Source organism: Paroedura picta, chromosome 4 (assembly GCF_049243985.1).
Source record: "Paroedura picta isolate Pp20150507F chromosome 4, Ppicta_v3.0, whole genome shotgun sequence".
NCBI lineage: Eukaryota > Metazoa > Chordata > Lepidosauria > Squamata > Gekkonidae > Paroedura > Paroedura picta.
In genome coordinates this window covers 28,098,416-28,119,302 of record NC_135372.1, presented here as the reverse complement: position 1 = coordinate 28,119,302, position 20,887 = coordinate 28,098,416, and the positions used below count along the sequence as shown (strand labels likewise).

The following is a 20,887-nucleotide window of genomic DNA, read 5'->3' as shown; positions in this document are numbered from 1 at the left end:
GACAGCATGCGCCTGGGATGCCCCGCCCCCATGCTTACTCAGGGGACAGCGGGGCTTTTTACCCCGGCACACTGGAACAGCGGTAGCCCATCGTGGCTGCCGCCGTGCATAATCGGTCATAAAGAATCTGCTGCAGGCATCGCATTTGGAAGGTCTTGAGTTTGTTTGGGTCAGGTTTTAGGAAAGTCCATGTTTCTGATCCAGATTGGACAATCGGCAGGATTAGTTTCCGGAAGAGACAAACTTTGGTCTTGAGAGAGCTGTTCGTTTTCTTCCAGAGGCACCATTTGAGAGTGACAAATGCTGATGTTGCTTATTGTGGGCTTCAGTGAGACATGACACTCTTTTCTTGCACCAATGAGTATTGAAATTCTTTGACTTGCTCAATTTGGGCTCCATTGAGGTATACATTTGTTGGTGCTCCATCTGTGGATATGACTTTGGTTTTGTCCACATTTATTTTTAAGCTGTAAAATTGGCAATGTCAGCACAGTTCCACAGGGTCTTCAAAACAAAGCTCTCCCAACAGGCTTATGGTTGGGGCCAGTATTCAAGAGAGAAACTAGAGCTTCACATGGGCCTCCCCTAACAGCCTTGGGCCCTCCTCCTACCCTCCTTATTTAAGATTATCTGATAACAACTCCGCTCAGATCAATTGAAGAATGGTGCTGCTAATTTTTACTGTGTTTTTAACTTGTTTATATACTGTACTATATATTGGACAGTTTTATTGCATATTGTTGTGAGCCGCCCTGAGATGACTGGCTCAGTAGGGGCGGCTGATAAATAGTGATTGATTGATCGATCGATTTAATAAATGCCTGATCCAGGAACCAAAGTCAACTACTAAAATGGCTGGTGGAGGTGGAACCAAATGCACTACTCCCCTCCCCACTTTGCTGCCATTTGAACGAAGTACTGGCAGGCACCCATGAACACCACGGGTAACAATAACCTGGCTTAAAAGAACCAGATACGTTCAACCTGGAAAGGAGAAGGGGGTGGGGAGAGGGATTATCATGTTTTCATGTTCCTGAAGAGCTGGCACATGGGACTGCGCATGGATGTGTCCCCTGAAGCTCCAGAGGGTGGACCAGCTCAAATGGACTTAAGTGACCATAGGGTAGATCAGAGTAGAACACGAAGAGACCTTTATTGGAACCAGTCACCTCTAGAGGTCTGGCCTCGCCTTCATTTCAGGCAGAGACTAGACAGCTTTCTGCAGGATTCTAGTTGGGGATGTAATTCTTTGTTTGTTTTACATTTCTATGCTGCCTTTCCCTGAGGGCTCACAACATTTAATATAAACAAGGGTTAAAATATCAAAACATTTAAACCAATGTACATTAAAGCCACGAGTCCCCCACCTTCTCTTCAATAGGAGGAAGCAAAGTCCTCTTGTGTTGGAACTAGTTGGTGTGCAGCTGTTGTTTATGCATCGAGGCCAGTATGGATGATGCCTATGGTCCTCAACCGGGGGCCTGGTAGAACTACTCTTTCAGACCCTGCGGAACTGTTTTAAGTCCCGCAAGGCCCTGATCTCGTTCAGGAGAGCATTCCACCAGGCCACTGCCAGAGCAAAAAATAACCCTGGCTCTGGTTGAGGCCAGTTTAATTTCCATGGGGCCGGGGATCTTGAGCAGGAGTTGTGTGCTTGATTGCAGATTTCTCTGTGGGGATGTCCTGCACTGAACAGAGGGTTGGCCTAGACAGCCTTTAAGGGGTATTCCAGCTTTAGGGTGGTATTACTTGTAGAGGACTCCTGGCAATGGGCATGAGGTGCAGCTATAGAGCATTGGTGCTCTTTCCGGGGACTCACCCCAGGACATAGCTTTTGCTACATCTTTGAAAGAGGAGCATGGGGACCCCATTCCCCTGGCTGTTTCCCGTTGCAGAACCAGCCCATGTTTGGAAGAAGCATTTCAGGAGTCCTGTCTCCACCTGGCCTTTTTCCCTCTATGCCGCTTCCCCTCCTGGCACACTCGCAATCTCCAAGCTCACATTAACAATTCCAGATGCTGAGCTTGAACGCTTTCCCTTTTTGATGGGGCAGTTTAAGGAGGATAATAAAATGTGCGTAACTAGGTCTGGAATGTTTCGGCAGCTCTTTCTCAAACGGCCGTGTAATAATCGTTGCCCGCGCGGCTGGCTCCTGGAGCCATAACTAGCCAATTAGGTGGAGCATTGACATATAGGGGCATGTGGCGGTGTTTAGGCTAATGCTTCCCAATTTTCCTCAGCACTTCCCAAGGCGCCGGGGACTCCCGTAGTGACAGAGACCACCGCGACAAGCATCACAATTACCTGGGACTCAGGGAACCCTGACCCAGTGTCTTACTACATCATCGAGTACAAATCAAAGAGCCAAGACGGCCCGTACCAGATCAAAGAAGACATCACCACCACACGCTATAGCATCGGAGGGCTCAGCCCCAATTCAGAATATGAAATATGGGTGTCGGCTGTGAACACCATTGGGCAGGGCCCCCCAAGTGAACCTGTGGTGACCAGGACTGGAGAGCAGGCCCCGGCTAGTGCCCCCCGGAACGTCCAGGGTCGGATGCTGAGTGCCTCCACCATGATCATCCAGTGGGACGAGCCCGAGGAACCGAACGGACAAATCCGAGGCTACCGTGTCTACTACACCATGGAACCGGACCAGCCTGTCAGTAACTGGCAGAAACACAATGTGGATGACAGTCTCTTGACCACAGTGAGCAGCCTTCTGGAAGGGGAAACGTACACCGTTCGAGTCCTGGCATTCACTTCTGTAGGAGATGGACCACTCTCAGATCCCATCCAAGTGAAAACGCAGCAAGGAGGTGAGTTCTTGAAGACACGTACAGTCGACACTGTTGCAGCTTTCTAGGTGGGGCACCATGTGGGGCGCCACAGGGTAATAAGTAGCTTTGTCCTCCGTTATGTTTGGTTAGTTATGGAGAGCCACCAGCACTGAAGTGGTTTACATTTCTGTGTGTGTTTTGTGCTTTTGGGGGGGGGGAGATTTACAAGTAAATATCCATGATTTCTGTTTTTGAGCAAGATGAACTATTTTTGCATAATTTATTCTCATTCTGCTAGACAAAACACAGGTTAGAGTAATGCAAGCTATCCTGCCCATTGGTAGATCGCCTCCAACTTTGTCAAGCTAAAATCTTATGTGTGTGTCAAGTGCCCCCAAGCCTGAACTACCACAATTATGCAGGGCCTTGCAAAAGGGAGCTCTTTTTGCTTGAATCGACCAACCCAATAAAATCTGCTGGTTCACAACCACCACCCCAGACACCCAAGCAGCCTGACCTCCCTGTGGGTTGTCGTTCTATTTGAGTTGTCATTCTACTTGAAGCCTCTGCTAGTTTATTGTTGATATGTTCTTTATGACTGTGTTATGCATTCAGACTGTTCTATGTATTACTCCTACAATGTTTTCTGTGGACCGCCCTGAGCCGTATGGGAGGGCGGTATAAAAATCTAATAAATAAATAAACAAATAATAAATAACTTTCAGACAACTTATAGCAACCCTGTAGAGCAGGGGTAGTCAAACTACGGCCCTCCAGATGTCCATGGACTACAATTCCCAGAAGCCCCTGCCAGCATTTGCTGGCAGGGGCTCCTGGGAATTGTAGTCCATGGACATCTGGAGGGCCGCAGTTTGACTACCCCTGCTGTAGAGCAAAGAAGACCAAAGCTGTGGCTCTCCAGTTGCCCATGGACCACAAATACATGCTATCAGGGGCTCCTGGTTATTGTAGTCCATGGTCATGTTAAGCAAAAGCGATTTACTAGAAAAGAAATGAACAAAGTCCATGAAATTTCTTGTTGAATCTGAAGTTAGCTAGCGATACAGAGACCAATGTACCTTCTGAACACCCCCCCTTAAAAATGTCAATGCACCCAACTTCCGAATGTCACATCACCCCACGCCTTTCCCATAGGAAGTGAGGGATCTGTTTGGCTCCTTGCTTCCCACAAGACCAAAGCAGTGGTTTCCATCAGGGGGAATTCTAGCCCACGTGTTAAAACCTTGGAGGCCAACAGTGAGATAGGTACCATGTAAACACCCATGAGATGAAACGGTTTAGGCTATAGTTCTCCAGGAAACAAGAACTACTTCCCACCAGCACCAGATGGCCCAACGCCACCCTACCCCCCCAATTTTGCAGACCAGACCAGTATTTATGAAAATACAAACAGTATACCCCAAAGCCTCTTGTGGCGTAGAGTGGTAAGGCAGCAGACATGCAGTCTGAAAGCTTTGCCCATGAGGCTGGGAGTTCGATCCCAGCAGCTGGCTCAAAGTTGACTCAGCCTTCCATCCTTCCGAAGTCGGTAAAATGAGTACCCAGCTTGCTGGGGGGTAAACTGTAATGACTGGGGAAGGGAATGGCAAACCACTCCATATTGAGTCTGCCATGAAAAAGCTAGAGGGCGTCACCCCAAGGGTCAGACATGACCCGGTGCTTGCACAGGGGATACCTTTACCTTTATACCCCAAAGCACTAGAAAGATAAACAGGCAAATGTATATAAGCATACAGAAAGCAACTGAATGCATGGCAGGATCTGTGAAGAAAATAGGGATTCTGCCAGTAGGGTTTTCAGGACAAGAGGTGTTCTGAGGTGGTTTGCCATTGCTTGCCCCTGTACGGCAACCCTGGACTTCTTTAGTGGTCTTCCATCTAAGTACTATCCAAGACTAACCCTACTTAGATTCTGAGATCTGATGAGATCGGTCTGGCTTGGCCCATCCAGGAAAGGACACTGGAATCCCACTTACTTGATATTTTCTGAAATGAAAACTAGGTTTTTTTAGGAAGCTGAATTCCATGTGTTGTTCTATATTTTCTGAATTTCTGTGTCAAGATTGTACAAGTGTGCATGCACACACACACATAGAGGCCCGTAAATGATTGTTTCACATAGATATTGAAGGCTACAACCTTAACAGCTTCACAACGATGATTTCAACTTCCAAAAACCGGTCTAAATATTGATGTTGCCTTTGCAAGATGCTTAGGCTTGAGTTCTAAAAGGTTTATGGTGATTGACTGTTGTTATTATCATAATCATTGCTGTAGATCTAAAATGTGTTGCTTTGCAGAAGGGGGGTTTCATATGATTGAACTCTCAGCCAGGCCATAGAGCATGGATCAAGAAATCTGCAAATGGAGATAGGGACTGATAGCAAGGATTGCTTTACAAACCTGAAAGTCGCAGGTTTCAGAAAATCTGAAATCTTAAAAAATACACTAGGGGATTAAAACTCCCCCCAATTATAGAAACAACATATTGCTTTAAGAAAAGAATGCCCACTGAGCTCTCAGTGACCGTTTGGGAGGTGACTATGCAACCAAAGCAATATTGCTGAGCAGTCTAAAACTTGGTTTCTGCAAAGCTATAGCGGGGAGCACAGGGAGAAGGTCTTGTCCCAGTCCCCTGCCCAGCCCCTTGATGGAGGAGGATTTGCTGGAGAGAGACCTGGTAATGAGCACAGAAGACCCACAACCTGTACAACTTGGCTTCATGGCAATGCAACTGGGCCTGGCCTCCCAGGAAGAGGCTGCCTGAGGGTGGAAAGTAGATAAAGGTGAACATAAGGGCAGATAAAGGTATGTCGGTAGGTGGGGAAGAAGAAGACAAGGAAATGGGGTGCCAGGGATGGGAAAGAAGAACTAGTAGTGGAGGAGAGATACAAGGAAAATGCAGAACTGCTTATGGAATGGTAGGTGAATTTCCTCCAAGCCAGGCTGGATGCTAGAGATTTTGAGTGGAGGGATCACTGGGGCATGAAACTGAAGTCACCATGGGTGGGCAGGTAGTTGTCAGTTCCTGCATTGTGCAGGGGGATGGACTACATGACACTGGAGATCCCTTCCAACTCTAGGATCTATGATTGTCACAATCTAACTGGAACTGCTGCCCTGACCTGGATAGCCTGATCTCATCATCGGAAGTTAAACAGGGTTGGCTCTGGCTGGTCTTTGGACAGGAGACCTCCAAGGTATTCCAGAATCATGATGAGGTGGAGGCAGGCCATGACAATCCACCTCTGAACGTCTCTTGCCCACAAAGACAAATACCATAACATGAAAACACAACAAAACAACCATCTGAGAACCTCATATCCAAGACAAGGCCATTATATTATGATGTTGTCCCAAAAAATTAAATAAAACAACAAAAAACTTGGAAATTTATAAACCAAATGAAAAAGAAAAACAGGAGAAGAAAAGGAAAATGGGGGGTGGGGTGTCCATTTAAATTAGCTATAATGTAATTATTCAATACCCTAGTCAAATTTCCAGATAAAGGTCTCCATCCAATTAAAGAATATTTTTAAATGAGCTATTCTGGAAATTCCATTAAAGATATAACTATTCCAAATTATCTTAAAATCATTTCTTTTTTTCTCCCCAGAAAATAATCTCATCTTATTTGTTAATTTTTCGAGTGCTGCTATATTCCTTATGTTTGCACTCCACCTACCAAAGAATCCCCTAGGATTCTTCCAGCACAGGGCAATGAGCAACCTAGCAATGACTAAAAGAAAGTTAAGAAGTGCCTTTCATTTACATTGGAGATTTTCATCTTTTCTTTTACCATAATAAAGTTCAAGTTACATGAGAACAGCTCACACCCTACCAGATTATCGGCCCTCAGGAGTGTTCACTCTCTCATGGAGGGCCAATAATGGGTCTGTCCCACCTCCTTCCTCCTCCCCTTTGCTGGCCCATTTCCCAAGGCAAGCTGGGCCAGAAACTGGGGTGGCTTGGAGGGACAAAGTGGCTTAACCTGCTGTCCAGCCCTTGGTCACAAAGTGTGGAATCTACTCCCACCCAAGATCATGAGGGTAGGGGGTAGGAGAAGGAGTCCAGCCCCCATTGCAAGTCCCATGGAACTGAGCCTTTGCACTTCCCTGAGTCAGGGTGGGCGGAAGAAACAGGAAAGGCCACCCTCCGGGGCCACGGAAGATGGAGGAAATGCCACCACCCCCAGACCTGTGAGGTCCAGGATGGCCTTTGGGTGCTCCCCCACATGCCCACCCCCCAATTTGTGGGGTGCAGGAGAGCCTTCCTTCCTTCCTTCCTTCCTTCCTTCCTTCCTTCCTTCCTTCCTTCCTTCCTTCCTTCCTTCCTTCCTTCCTTCCTTCCTTCCTTCCTTCCTTCTTTGTTTCAGCTGTTTACTCCAGTTTCCTGCTCATGGTTGGCCCAAACCATGCCCCCAAATAACTGTTTTTCTTATCCCCATCTACCCCCTCTTTTCTTTCTTTTAAAAATAATATCCAGCCCAATTAATAGTTGAGCTGGACTCAGAAGTTTGCGTATTGTGCTTGGTGTTACATGGCTTTTGTCCACATCTGTAGAAATAGAATGGACTACCAGACCACAAAATCTAAAATCACCCATCTCTCACCTGGATTGAAACTCACCAAACCATGCTTTCCCCCTGCCCCATAAATGGTACAGAGAGAGGAGAGGGTCCAGAAAAAGGGCATCTTTCCCCGTTTTTCCAACAGAAAAATTGGAAAATTAAAAGGAAGGCTGAAAAGCAACTCCAGTTTTGGTGACAATTAATACATTATAATGTATCTAACTATAATATATTATTAAGAGTTCCATTTTTCAGTGTTACAAACTTTAGCTTAATAACAAACACGTCTGCCCTAGCTATCGTGACTCAGTGATAAAGTTTCCGTCCAAATACTTTATTTTGTTTGCTGCTTTCAGCTCTTCTCCCTCCTCCTCTCAGATGGCAAAAAATATACAATAATATTATTGGGTGCAGCAATTTGCAACTCTCTCCAATGTACTGTGCATACTTGATGTTTTTCTTATAGAAAGTGAAGATGCCTTTAAACTCCATATACAAATTTACATGCTAAGTTATAAATGATGTATACTTTATGTTGCTCAATCAGTAGGTTTGATATGAAAGTATTGCATATATTTAAATTTTCCCCAAAATTTCTGGGTTTTTTTTTCCAGTGGGGAAACATTTTTTCCCCATGACTTCAAAATTTCTAGAATGTTTTCCATCTCTGTTCATCTGTCCTGATAAGCCAAAGACTGTACACCCAGGGAACTCACAGTCTTCCTGAGCAGTGGTCCCCAACCTTTTTATCACCGGGAACCAGTCAATGCTTGACAATTTTACCGAGGCCTGGGGGGGGGGGGGGCTAGTCTTTTGCCGATGGATGTTGCCACCTGAGCCCCTGCTCCACTTGCATTCTTGCTGGTGCCCCTGACTTCCTGCCGCTCACTGGGGGGTGCTGCCAGCAGCAGCTGCGCAGTGCCATGCTGAAGGGGAGCCCCAGCCATGGCAGCCGCTGGAAAGCACCAAAGGTGAGCCGGCAGCAGAGTGGCAGGGCAGCCCCTGTGGCAGCAGCCAGGGAGAAGGATGAAGAGGAGCCGCAGCCCAGTACTGACTGATCTACGGACTGGTACCTGTCCCCGGACCGGGGGTTGGGGACCACTGTTCCTAAGGAACTCAGGGACTCCCTGCTGCTTAATATTTGAAGCAAAAAGTGAGAAGTTTGTTGCTTGTGAACCATAACATGATCAGCTAGGTAGAAATGTCTGCATCAGATAGGTTAGTCTTTTAGGATGTACGGTATTTTCATACACTCACTTTTAAATATCAGTGCTCTCTCTGTTAACAGTAACAAAAGAGCTTCGTTCCAAAACGTAAAATTTGCATTCCCTGAAAGTCATCCTCCTTTGAAGTAATACAGCCTCCTTCATTGTTTCAATGTCATTGTTATGTATTATTCTGTGAGGATATGAGGAATGTCTTTGTTCGATGGCATCAGGACTTCAAAACTCATCTTGACTTCTCCTGTGTCAGATATAATGTCTTCTGGGTTTTTCTTGTCCCTTCCATTAGTTCCTGGACAACCAATGAACTTTCGAGCAGAAGCCAAATCTGAGAGTAGTATTTTATTGACATGGAGTCCTCCCCGCCAGGATATGATAGTGAAGTATGAGCTCATCTACAGAGGAGAGAACCAGAAAGAGGTGAGTGGCTGAGACGGGACAAGGGGAACTCCCAGTAAACTACAACATCCCCATTTCTTAGCGGGTGAAACCCCACTATGACTATGAACATGCAACAGGAAGAAGAGGTGTATCAAGCCTTGCTCATGGTCTTTTTGTGTGTGTGTGTATCATGCCCCCCACCCACTCTGCAGGTTTCGAAGACCTTTGATCCCACATCTTTATTCACTGTGAGAGACCTGAAACCAAACACAGAGTATGTCTTCCAGCTGGCTGCTCGCTCAGCTTTGGGGCTTGGGGCCTACACCCCGGAGGTCAGGGAGCGCACGCTGCAGTCTAGTAGGTGTCTCTCTCCTTTCCCAGAATTCTCACAGGGGATCACAGTCAGGGAGGAAATTCTGAGGTTGGGTGCCGGGGTCTGTAATGGTGAGGGGCAGCCTCATGGGGATCGGGGTTCAGTCAGAGGATGTAGGCTTTCATTTCTTTTTTTATCACGTGGCATGTAACTTGAACTTCAGCTGTGCTCCTGAAAAGCATTCGGCCCTCGCAGCCCACGTAGGGCAGAGAGGGGAAAAGACGTCCTGCCGCTTTAAGAGGGACGACAGCTTGAAGTTTTGTTCTCAGTGAAGGAGAAACAGGATCTGCCTTTTCCAGGGAAAATTCTCATGTTTTCAGTTTTATTAAATACATGGTAATGGACCCAATCCCTCTTTGTCATGCACCTTGAGTTATTAGAAGGACATAGGCTCCTTGTGACCCGTTTGCCAGCCTGGGCGAAGGAAGTCTTCTCCTGATTTGGAGGTGTGTGTGAGCAACACATGACATCCCATTGACCTTCTGTGTGGAGCATGCGGTGGGGGAGAATGGCTCCCCCGTTCTCTGTGAGGTGGTCATCCCATCCAGAAGCAAAAACTGAGCTACGCTGGAGGAGTTCAAACCGGGGAAGGGTGGGCAGGGGGAAATTGCTGATGATCAAGGCTGGGGAACGGAAGAAGTTTCATGAGACTAATAATGGTCATCGTTCCAAGGGAAAACATTTTCCCTACTCTTGCCTCCCCCCTTCCTTCCCCCAAACTCATTGTTCATCATCAAGCTTCTTAGCCTGTAGGACGAAGCAGCTTCTCTGCACTCCCCTAATGGCCAGAGGCACGGGGGCGGTGAATGACATTGGGACATACACTGGTGCTGGTTTTAGTTTAATGGATTGTCTCCCTTTGCTGTTGCCCTGGGGATAGCTCCAGTCCCTGGCTGGCAATATTCCAACCTGGGCTTTCCACGGATTTTCGCTTTATTTTGTTTCCCCCTCAAACGAGGTGGTTTCTTTGTCGGTTCCCCCACCTCCCTTCCCTTTCTTTCGTCCTTTCGTTTTCTTTTCTGTTCCAACCGCATGATTGGCTGTTGCAGGCTGTTCTTTGTGTTTTTCTGTCTCTTTTCATCTTTACTATAAAATGAACTCGGCCACGGGTTTGGAGTAGCCATGAGCAGAGGTGGGGGGAGGCTGGGGTCAGGTGGCCAGCATATGAAAACCAAGTGACACTTCCCGTCCCCCAAGCAGTCCTTAAATAGTGGAAGTGTTGCCTACTTCTCAGGTCCGATGGCTTTGCCTCCATGTCCTGCTTTTCTTTGTTCCTTCCCCATTGGCCCTATTTTCTCTTTGGATTTGGAGGATCGTTTATCCCACCTACCCCAACTCTTTTCCCATTCTCCTTCGGTTTGTTGGTTCCTGAGCAGTGTGATCTAGACCACTGGGTGCTACTCCACCATTATAACTCAGGAGGATGCAAAAGTTCTCAGGTTCTGAACAGAATTCAGCTGACTCATGCTCAGATGTGGAACCAAACTTGTCTCGAGGGGGTGTATAGCTATCGCCTTAGCAGTCTTTCTTTTTCTGTCAGGGTACCCTGGGAAGTGTAGTTCTGGAGGCCAGGAGAACTTGAGACAGCTCAGTTCCCACATTGTGTGCTCATGCTTCTTGTCTTATTGATAACTAGAATTTAAGCCCGCTGTAAGAAAAATACAGCGGGCATTAGCGGGCAGGGCCGTAAGATGGGCCCAGGAACAGGCTGCGACGCGGCCAGGCTGTTCCTGGGGCCAGGAGAAGGCAGCCGGTCACTCGGCCACCCGCTCACCCGGCCGCAACCCGGGGCCTTCTCCCGGCCCCAGGAGCAGCCTCGCCGCATCTGTGACGCGGTGAGGCTGTCCCCGGCGCCAGGAGAAGGCCACCGCCCACCTGGCCGCTACCCCGAGCCTTGTCCCGGCCCCAGGAACAGCCTCATCTGCAATGCGGTGAGGCTGTTCCTGGGCCCGGGAGAAGGCCCCCGCCTACCGCGGCCTCCCCACCCGCAGCGTAAAGGGACCCGGGGTGTCTCTGCTCCTTTCCCGAGGGTGAGGGGAAGCCAGCCGGCGGACTTACCGGCGGGGAAGGCTTCTTCCTCTGAGCTCCTTGCCAAGTTATTACCAAACTCATACCCTATTGCTGATTTTAACAAAGTCACCTATCTGCTATCAGATGTCGACCCCTATATCTCATGTAGGGTGGCAGTTTTTGCTCTGGCTGCCAGGAAGATTCAAGCTAATGCATTTTTACAGGAGCCTCCACCTTGAGACACCATTTTATCCCTTTTATTGTAACTTAGTAGTCCATGTTTACATTTTTAGGTACACAATATTGGAGAAATATTGTTTTATTTATTTATATTCGTGCCATATTGTTTTAATTGTGTTTTGCAACGGCCTTTGGCTACATTCAATAAATGTTATCGTATCGTATCTTCCTCTGAGCGGTGACTCTCCAGCCAGCCCAGGACTAAATGGCCTGGATGGCCCCTTCCAACTCTAGGATTCTGTGAGTCTAATTCAGCCATGGAATTGGCTGCCTCAGGGGGTAGTGAGCTCCCCCTCACTGGAAGTCTTCAAGCAGCAGCTGGACAGAGACTTATCCTGGCTGCTTGAGGCTGAGCAGGGTGTGGGACTAGATAGCCTGTATGGCCCCTTCCGACTGATTCCTCACGGTTTGGGGGAAGAAAATCCTAAATGGCATGGCATGGCTCCAGCCTCCATACCACTATACTTTGCCACCACAGCCATGTCCCACTGCCGAGATTGGATCCAGCCTGGTCCGATGCATCTTTTTGCCTCCTTCCCCATAATGTGGCTCAACCCAGCACGTCTGTCAATGTCCTTCACTGTTGCAGCTGGGCTCAGCTTGGCTGCCAGCTTCTTCCACTGGTACAGTCAGTCAGACATGGCTGTCATCCTCCACCACCACCACAGCTGGACCCATTGTGGCTGCTTGGCAGGGCGGGAGCAACTCCTTCTGAGCTGGAAAGAAAACTAGGAGTCCCCCAGGTTTCAGAAAAATCTCTCTATCTTCCATCTAACCCCAATCTGCAGATTTAGCTATCTGCGGGCAGCATCTCCAGATGGCTAATAGAGAGAGGCAGGCAGACAGATATATTTAGCTTCCATCTGATTCATCAAGGCATTTCTTTAAAAGTCCTTTAATATACCTGATTGCATGTTGCAGTCCCAAAACATAATATAAAAATGATTGGCCCATGATTAGAGTGAGTGGGGCATGTGTGGAGAAATGGTGAGCAAGCTCCTCTGATGGCCAGGCCAGCCGCTCTCAGTTGCCTTCACTCCCGTATTTTCCCCAAAAGCATATATCTGACAAGGGAGCTCTGAATCTTAAACCTATCCCCAAAATCTGGATCTGAGGTGCTTTTGTAGAGCCGGGATAGTCAACCTGTGGTCCTCCAGATGTTCGTGGACTACAATTCCCATGAGCCCCTGCCAGCAAATGCTGGCAGGGGCTCATGGGAATTGTAGTCCATGAACATCTGGAGGACCACAGGTTGACTACCTCTGCTGTAGAGCAACTTGGCTGTCCTCTGAGCACAGCTCTAGAATAAGGCACAGTCAGCCAGGAATTCTGAGAGGAATTTCAATGAACAATGTCCTTTTGGAAAGACAAAACCTGGTGCCTCACTTGCTACAAAGCCTTGCTGACTCTACCCACCCACCTGCAAGTTTGCATCCTCCTGAGTTTTAATTGCCATCAAATTGTGTTAAGGCCAAATGTTCCTCAAGCCCTCCTGTCCATTTGGTACGACCTTAGTATTTCTATTTTCTCTGTTCTGTTTCCTTTCTGTTAAATGTTTTTTTTTAAATATAGCAATATATATTTTAGAAAGCCTTTTGTTTTGTCAACATGTTCATTCTGCCACTTGAAAATGAGGAAGTACAGAGCCAGAAATTATCTGGTTTCCGTTGTGTTGTTTATTTTCTTTTGAAAAATGCATAAACAGAAACGGGGGGGGAGGGGTACAACACAGCTGCTAACCCTGCTTTCCTTCTTCATGGGGAGGGTGCATCCCCACCGTAAGAGAGGCTTCTCTGGAAATCCATTGGAAATCTGGGAGGTGGGAAAAGCCTGCTGGTTCATTTGGGCCCCTTTCAGCTTCTTTGCATGTCCCCTGAAGAAAAGATCTATCATTTTGTTTTTGGCTGTTTTTAGGGATTTTTTTAAAAAATATTTGTGACAAGCAACTAGGTTTGGGGTGGGAGCAAGGGTGGCGGTCTCAATGCTTCTTTCTCTTTCTCTCCTTAAAACAATTCAGCGAGGTTGGATTCCTTTCCAGACAATATGGGGAAAGGGGTTTTGTACAGCGGTCTTGTGATGTGGTGAAAACGTTTTTTGTTTTTTTCCTGGCTGGCTGCTGGAGGAACGAGTTCAATACTTCCCTGATCCTGGTGGCATCCTTCGGCGCTCAGACCTCCCAGCTTGGGGCAGGCTTTTTGTGTCTCTTCCACCACCCCCCACACCATGCAGCCCCTACTCCATACAGCTCCCTTTCCCCCAGCCTACTCCATGGCGAGTTTTCTTTCTTCCTACTTCTTTCTTCTTTCTCCTTGTCTGTGTCCTGGCATGTCTGTGAGAATGCATGAGTGCTATGTTTGGGTGAACAACAATATTGTTTTTTCATCCTACCCCCCCCCCCCCAGACATGTCTGCACAAGGCGTTCTTTGGAGATTGGATTCTCTTCAACCCATTCAGAACCCGCAGATAATCAGCCTGTGTAAATAATGTAAATATTACTGTAGAGAGATATTTTAAGAGCGTCCAGGGTGGCTTGGAAGCATTTTTGATGCCCCTGAAATACATGTATTTAACGGGGTTATGCTCCAGAAATGCTAGTGGTGCAGAATTCTGGGATCCATACAGTTTAAATTAGGGCTCCAAAAGATCCACTCTCATCTCTGAAAGAGACATCATGCCTCTCCACCAAACTCTGAGACACTTAGTATTAACTTCCAGGAGCTTGAGGGGTGGGGTGAGATGTCACATAAAGCCACACAACACCACTTCCAGTTACATAACTAGAAATGATACCACTGCAACACTCTAGCAATCTCTCAGATCTCTGTGGTTTCACCATAGAGCTTTGGGTGGTTGCTGGAGCATTATAGAGCTAAGAGCCTCTTGTGGCACAGAGTGGTAAGGCAGCAGAGATGCAGTCTGAAGCTCTGCCCGTGAGGCTGGGAGTTCAATCCCAGCAGCCGACTCAAGGTTGACTCAGCCTTCCATCCTTCCGAGGTCGGTAAAATGAGTACCCAGCTTGCTGGGGGGTAAATGGTAATGACTGGGGAAGGCACTGGCAAACCACCCCATATTGAGTCTGCCATGAAAACGCTAGAGGGCGTCACCCCAAGGGTCAGACATGACCTAGGGGATACCTTTACCTTTATGTGACATCCCTTTCAGTTCTTCCACACTCAGCAACAGGAAGCTGAAGGCTAGCAGCAGAATGGCTCCCACTGTAGCAGGAAAGTAGCCCTAGGCTAGCCACAGGAAGACCTCTTGATTGCCTGCCTGAGTTGTGTTGTTGGTTCAAGTCTGTTGGCTAACATGAGCATCTTCACTGCCACCCAGTAGCTCTAGAGCAGAGATCTTATAATTTTGCAAGCCAAAGATTGAATGTATGTGGGTATACAAAGCAAAAAGGTTGTACAGCCCAGCTGACAAGAAAAGTGCAGCTGGCCAATTTAGTATCCACCTATTTTGTTAGAATGGTATGGATCAGGGGTAGTCAACCTGTGGTCCTGCAGATGTCCATGGACTACAATTCCCAGGAGCCCCTGCCAGCAAACGCCTTTGCTGGCAAAGGCTCCTGGGTATTATAGTCCATGGACATCTCTTCTATTCCATTTTATAATGAACTTGCTCTACTGAAAAAAAAATCTAGGTTTAGACTGCCTGGTGAAGTATCTACACCAGTTGTCCTCCATTAATGTGGCCCATAACGACGGTAGAATGAGCATGAGTTGGTTTGCTGACTCAAGGGTCCCGTGGGGGCAAGGGTCCCGTGGGGGCCACATGTCCTTCCCCTCTTCCGCAGGAGATTGCTCCCAGAGTTGTGGTTTGGCACTCAAGCCCTGCACTTAGAAGCAGGAGAGGTTTTATGCAGACATGCCTTTCTCTTCCTCCATGGTCTCATGCTCCCGCCCTTCTCCTGTGCTCTTTCCCCCCACCTCTGCTCAGCGCCTGCTTGCTGCAATGTCCCATGTCCGCCCCCACCCCCACCCCCCAGTTTTCCCCTTGTCTCGGCTTTCCAGTGCAAGTGTGCATGCTTGGCCAGTGCTCCGTTTCTTGCCACCCCGACCCTCTCCGCATGCAACAGCCTCCACTGCACTTTCGCTCTTCTGTCAGGGTGGCCCTCCCAAGCATCATAACCCACGTTTTTATTTAGAAAATCCATTAAACTAAAGGTAAAGTATTCTTTTTTGCTCTTGAAATAGTCTGGTTTTAACTCTTCAAGTACCAGAGACATTCGACTTGGATCCCAGGAGGAACTCTAACGAGGAAGGGAGTTGTGTGCTGAGCTGTATGGCATGCATACGTGTGTGTGTGTGTGTGTGTGTGTGTGTACATATATACACACACACACACATACAAGACGGACATTGTTCCGTTTCTAACCTAGCAGTACACTGGGTTCTTTTCTTTTTACTTTGGAAAGTGTCACTCCATTCAGAAAATTTTGACAAGTGTACAAATCTATGCAAGCAGATAATTTGAGAATACAATGAAAGGACTGGGTAGATAAAAAGAGGGGAGGAGAATAAAAAGCAAAATTCAAAAGGGACAATATACTTTTCTGTTCCCTCAGAAAATGGAGCTTTTGACCCTGTCGAATAGCTTTTAAAAATGATCTTCATAGGGTTTTCTTTCTTTAAAAAAAACATTTTTTTAAAAAAATTGGGGTTCATGTATCCAAAGTCTGTGGTACCTAAAGGGTTAAAAGACACCTCGATGCCAAAGCTCAGTAAAAGGGGCCATTCTTGAGGCTTGGACAGTCAACTTTTAAAGCGTGCAAGAGCATGCAAAAAGGTGAGTACTGGCTGGTCTCAAGCAGATTCACAAATACAGCCCAACCTGTCATGTGTTCTGCATGCCCCTCCCCCAGCACCTGGCCACCCCCCACACTTTGCTTTGAACCTCTGGGGAAAGAGACCCCCACCAATATATGCTGTGTGACCTTGGTGTAACTCCAAGGGTTGAAAATATACTATCCTCTTCCAAGGGGAAGACACTGGGCTTGTTGTTCCCAAACATTGCCACCTTTATAGACACACCAGCATGCATGCGCAACCATACACTGCTCCCTGAAATTCACACAGGTTGGGCTGGATTGTGAAGGAAACTCTCAGAACCATGAATTTCCATGATGGGTCTTCTGTTCAGCAAGGTCTGCACTGGGCAGCTGTCTTCACACCGATGGCGTGGCCAAGGCGAAGGTCATCCCGGTGGCTCTTCTCAGTTCCTCTCTCTACTTAGCCGGAGAGGGTACAGCAAGCGCCTTCATCCTCCCTCTCCCCTGGCTTCCTCTCCCTCTCCATATTTCCCCATTCCCTGTCCTGCTGGGAACAGAAGGGGTACTCGACAGGTCTTCCAGGTTGGAGTTTTAGAAGGGTGAGTGTGCAGCATGAGTCGATTCCAGTGGAAAAAAACAAACAAACCCAAAAGACCAGGTGGCTCTCTACACTCTGACTGTTTCTCTGGAGCAATACTTTTTTTTTTTTTAATTTTCTGTTTTTTATTTCCTTTTTGTTTTTTTAGTATTGAATTTCTGAAGTGGCTAGTGTCAGGATACAAAAAGGGTAGGTGAGGTCAGGTCCGTCTCTGCAGTGGGTTTCTCAATAGAGGCATCAGCCAGATCCCCGTTGTGGGGTCAGTGACAGTAGGAAATGGGGAGTTTTGTAAGTTCCGGAAATGTTTCCTTGTCAGGCTTCTGCATCTGGCCTCTGTTTCTTTAGACTGCAGGCCGGCATCTCACTTTGATTACACTTGTTCCTCCATACAGAAAAATTCCCTCCATATAGAGAACTTGGAGAAGGCTAAGCCTTGGGTTGCTCTTGGAGATTTCGGGACGGGGAGGGGGACAAGTGCCCTAGAGCAGTGGTCCCCAACCCGCGGGCCGTGGCCCGATGGCGGGCTGCAAAGGCCTTGGCGCCGGGCCGCAGCTCCTTCTTCCCTCCCCCCCAAGCGAGAAGCTCACCAGGCCGCAAGCAAATCAGCCGCCAAAGCGGCCGATTAGCTCGCGGCCCAGCAAGCTTCTTGTTTCAGGAGGGGAGGGAAGAGAAGCTTTAGTGGCCGATTTGCTGGCGGCCCAGATGGGCCGGGAGGGGGAGCCGCGGCCGCTGGCATGGCGGCGGCGCAAATGCGCATGTGCGCCCCGCGCATGCACGTTTGTGCTGGGGCTGCCGCGCGTGCGCGGGCCGCCGGGCCGCCCTCTCCCCCCACTCCGGAGCGGCGGTCCACAGCGGGCGAAAGCTTACGGACCACTGCCCTAGAGGCCACCCACCGAATCAGCCACTTCACCCAGAGGGACTGGTTTCTGCAGTCTGGAGATAAGCTGTGATTTCAGGGGATCTCCAGGTCCCAGCTGGAGGCCAGCATACTTAGTTAGACCATAAACCTGATCCATGACATCTGGTTCTCTCGACATGGTAGAGGCCATGTGTATTTATATCCCTAAACCTGTCTCCCATATAGGTGGAATAGAATTAAATACTACCCCTACTGGCCGCCTTGTTTGACCCTTTTTGCTTGAAGAAGTATTAGGATCACATGCAGGCTTGCCAGCTCTGGATGGGAGATTTTGAGGGTGGAGCCTAAGGAGGGCAGAGTTTGGGGAGGAGAGGGGAGGGACTTTGGTAGCAGGAAGTTTACCTTCCAAAGTAGTCATTCTCTGCAAGTGAACTAACCTCTGTCACTTGGAGATGAGTTGTGAGTAGGGTTGGGAGCTTTGGCGTCCAAAGCAGCCGTTCGTGCCTGAAGCAGCCCGCGCTGCATCACGGGTGGGGGCTGGCTGCTTCGGGCACAAACAGCCACTTCGGATGCCGAAGCACTCAACCCTAGTTGTGAGACCAGGAGATCCACAGCCATGACCTGGAGATTGGGAACCCTCTCTGAAGTACTACACTTCAGGTGCCGGCTAGCCGCTTTGTGAAGAATTAAAGTCTCGTTGACACAGGCAGGAGGCTCTGCATCGTCAACATTTTGGCCTCTCAGCCGAGCACAAGCAGCCCGACTCAAATTACGAGAGGAGAACTTTCACCCCCAAATTCCAAATATGCTTGTTTTGCTCACCACCATAGCCGCAGCCAAACCACAAGTGATACTGGACAGGTCAAGGGTCAGATCCATGTCATGTCAGCCCAGGGGACCCTAATTTTAATGGACCTGGTAGAAGGGCAGTTAAAAATTTAAAAAACGAAAACAAAACTATTCCTCTTCAGTCTCTGAGCAATATGTTTCCCGTGTTATTTATATTATTACATTATTTATTATGTTCGACACACAAATAGGGGTACAAATTGGTGGGGGGGGGCAAAGAAAGTAAATTAATGAATTAATTCAAACTGGTATTATTTAGGACTGCCTTTGGATACGTTTAACAGCAGTCCTGAATTGTGATTTTAACTTTTGCTTTTTATGGGGAGGGGGTGTTTTGTGTGTCTGTCTGTGTGTGTAATATTATGTATCTTTATTGTCTGTGAGGTCGGCCATCTTGAGAAGTGGGGAGAATCCTGTCAGAACACGAGCTGTAAAAGGCAGAATGCAGGGAGCTAAGAGGAGCCTATTCAGTCTCCCGGGACAGCTGACGATCACAGAGGAAAATGGTAGAAAAGAGCACAAGAGCCCAGCAGCACCACACCTAACCATACTGGAGTTTCTCCCTGCCACAGATGCTGTGAGCCTAGGAGTGGGCAAACTGTGGCCCTCCAGATGTCCATGGCAGGGGCTCATGGGAATTGTAGTCCATGGACATCTGGAGGGCCGCAGTTTGCCCACCCCCGACCTAGATGGTGCTGCTGGACTTTGGATCTTCACAAACTAAGATGGCTGCCCATCCTGATCAATTTCTCGACAGGAAATGGGACTGTGATCTCAAAATCGCCAGTTTGCAACCCTCTATAGCCCCCCCAGTAGCTCCAGCCTCTTGTAGTTTTAAAGGAAGTAAACTCTGAACCAGCTACTGAGGCCCAAACTGGCTGAGGCCTCATCAGTAGCCTGGAGTGACTTTGAGGAGATGGGAGCTCAATATAACATCTCACAATTGTTTTTGTTTAAAATAAAGCAAAAGGAACCCCCCAAAAAGTAGCCTCAAAGGGTGCCATGGTGAGCAGAAGAACAGGGACGGGGTTAGAGATGCTGGGATGGGTTAAGCGGCATCTCATCTGCCTCCGTTTCTCAAATTAGCAACCGCCCTCTGCTGAAAAACAACAAATATGGTGGAGGATGGTTCAAATGGGGGTGGGAGGGAAGGGACTGGATTTGTGTCCTGCTTTCCAAGTCAAGCGGCTCTCGGCATTCATAAAACGCCAGTTGGGGGGCTTCAGGGATACAGTTGAAAATGAAATGGGGACAGATTGAAAATGGGGAAGTGAAAACTTAGCAGGGAGGCACCCCTATTGTTTTTTTCTCCTCTGCCTCCTTTATGACCCTGTCTCAATTTATTCCACAGCTGAGGCAGAGGAATAAATGAGCTATCACAAATATCCCAATATTAACCGTTTGCATGTTCTCAGAGGGGTTTTGAGCAGATCGGACAAAGTGTTCATCTACTTATATTCTGTCATATTTCAATTTTCAAAAAGTAAATAGCCTTCGACATACTGGAGTCATCTTGGGGGTTTGCTGGTGTGCAGCTGCATGGTTTGCATTCTGAGGAAAGCATTTTCCAGTCTCCAGGGAGGCCTGGTGATCTCAGGACCACAGTTCTTCTGGGTGAAATGGCTGTTTTGGAGGGTCTAGATTATTAAACCTTGCTGAGGTCCTTCCTGTCCCCAAACCCTGACCTCTTCAGGCTCCAGTCCCCAAATCTCCAGGAGTTTTCCAACCATAGATGGCAACGCTATCTGGGGGCCCAGTACAAAATTTCTGGGTTTGGGCCTTTGCCAAACAAACAGAGATACTGCCTCAAAGGAGCCATTCTCTAGTTGAAGGCAAGTGGGGTAGGCTATTCCCTCCTCCCTCCATCACCCCATTATCATTGAAGCTGATATCTGCTTTCCCACATAAGAAGAGCAATCTCTGCACAGTGCTGAACTGGGGCAGATAATCAGGCGTTCAAACTTGGGTTTCCCTTCACATCCACACCTTTTTCTATGTTCTTTCCCTATAGAGTATGTTTTATTCCACACTTTTGCATGGAGCTCAGAGCAGCATACATGGCTCTCCATTCCCCATTTTATCTACCACGACCTTGTGAGTTGGCTAGGCTAAGTACTCACAGTAAAACTTCTGCAGCTGGGGAAGATTTGAATCCAAGTCTCCAAATTCCAATCTGGCGTACTAACTGCTGCAGGATCTCCAGTGCCCA

General features: G+C 47.9%; 1 protein-coding gene across 1 annotated transcript in view; it reads left to right on the top strand.

Annotated features, from left to right (window-relative positions):
* Positions 1-20,887, top strand: part of PTPRS (protein tyrosine phosphatase receptor type S) — a 257,496-nt gene that overhangs the window by 144,597 nt on the left and 92,012 nt on the right. Inside the window, exons 8-10 of the mRNA XM_077332102.1 lie at positions 2,241-2,822; positions 8,886-9,016; positions 9,190-9,334. Of these exons, the coding sequence (XP_077188217.1) occupies positions 2,241-2,822; positions 8,886-9,016; positions 9,190-9,334 (858 nt within the window). The remainder of the gene's footprint in view (positions 1-2,240; positions 2,823-8,885; positions 9,017-9,189; positions 9,335-20,887) is intronic.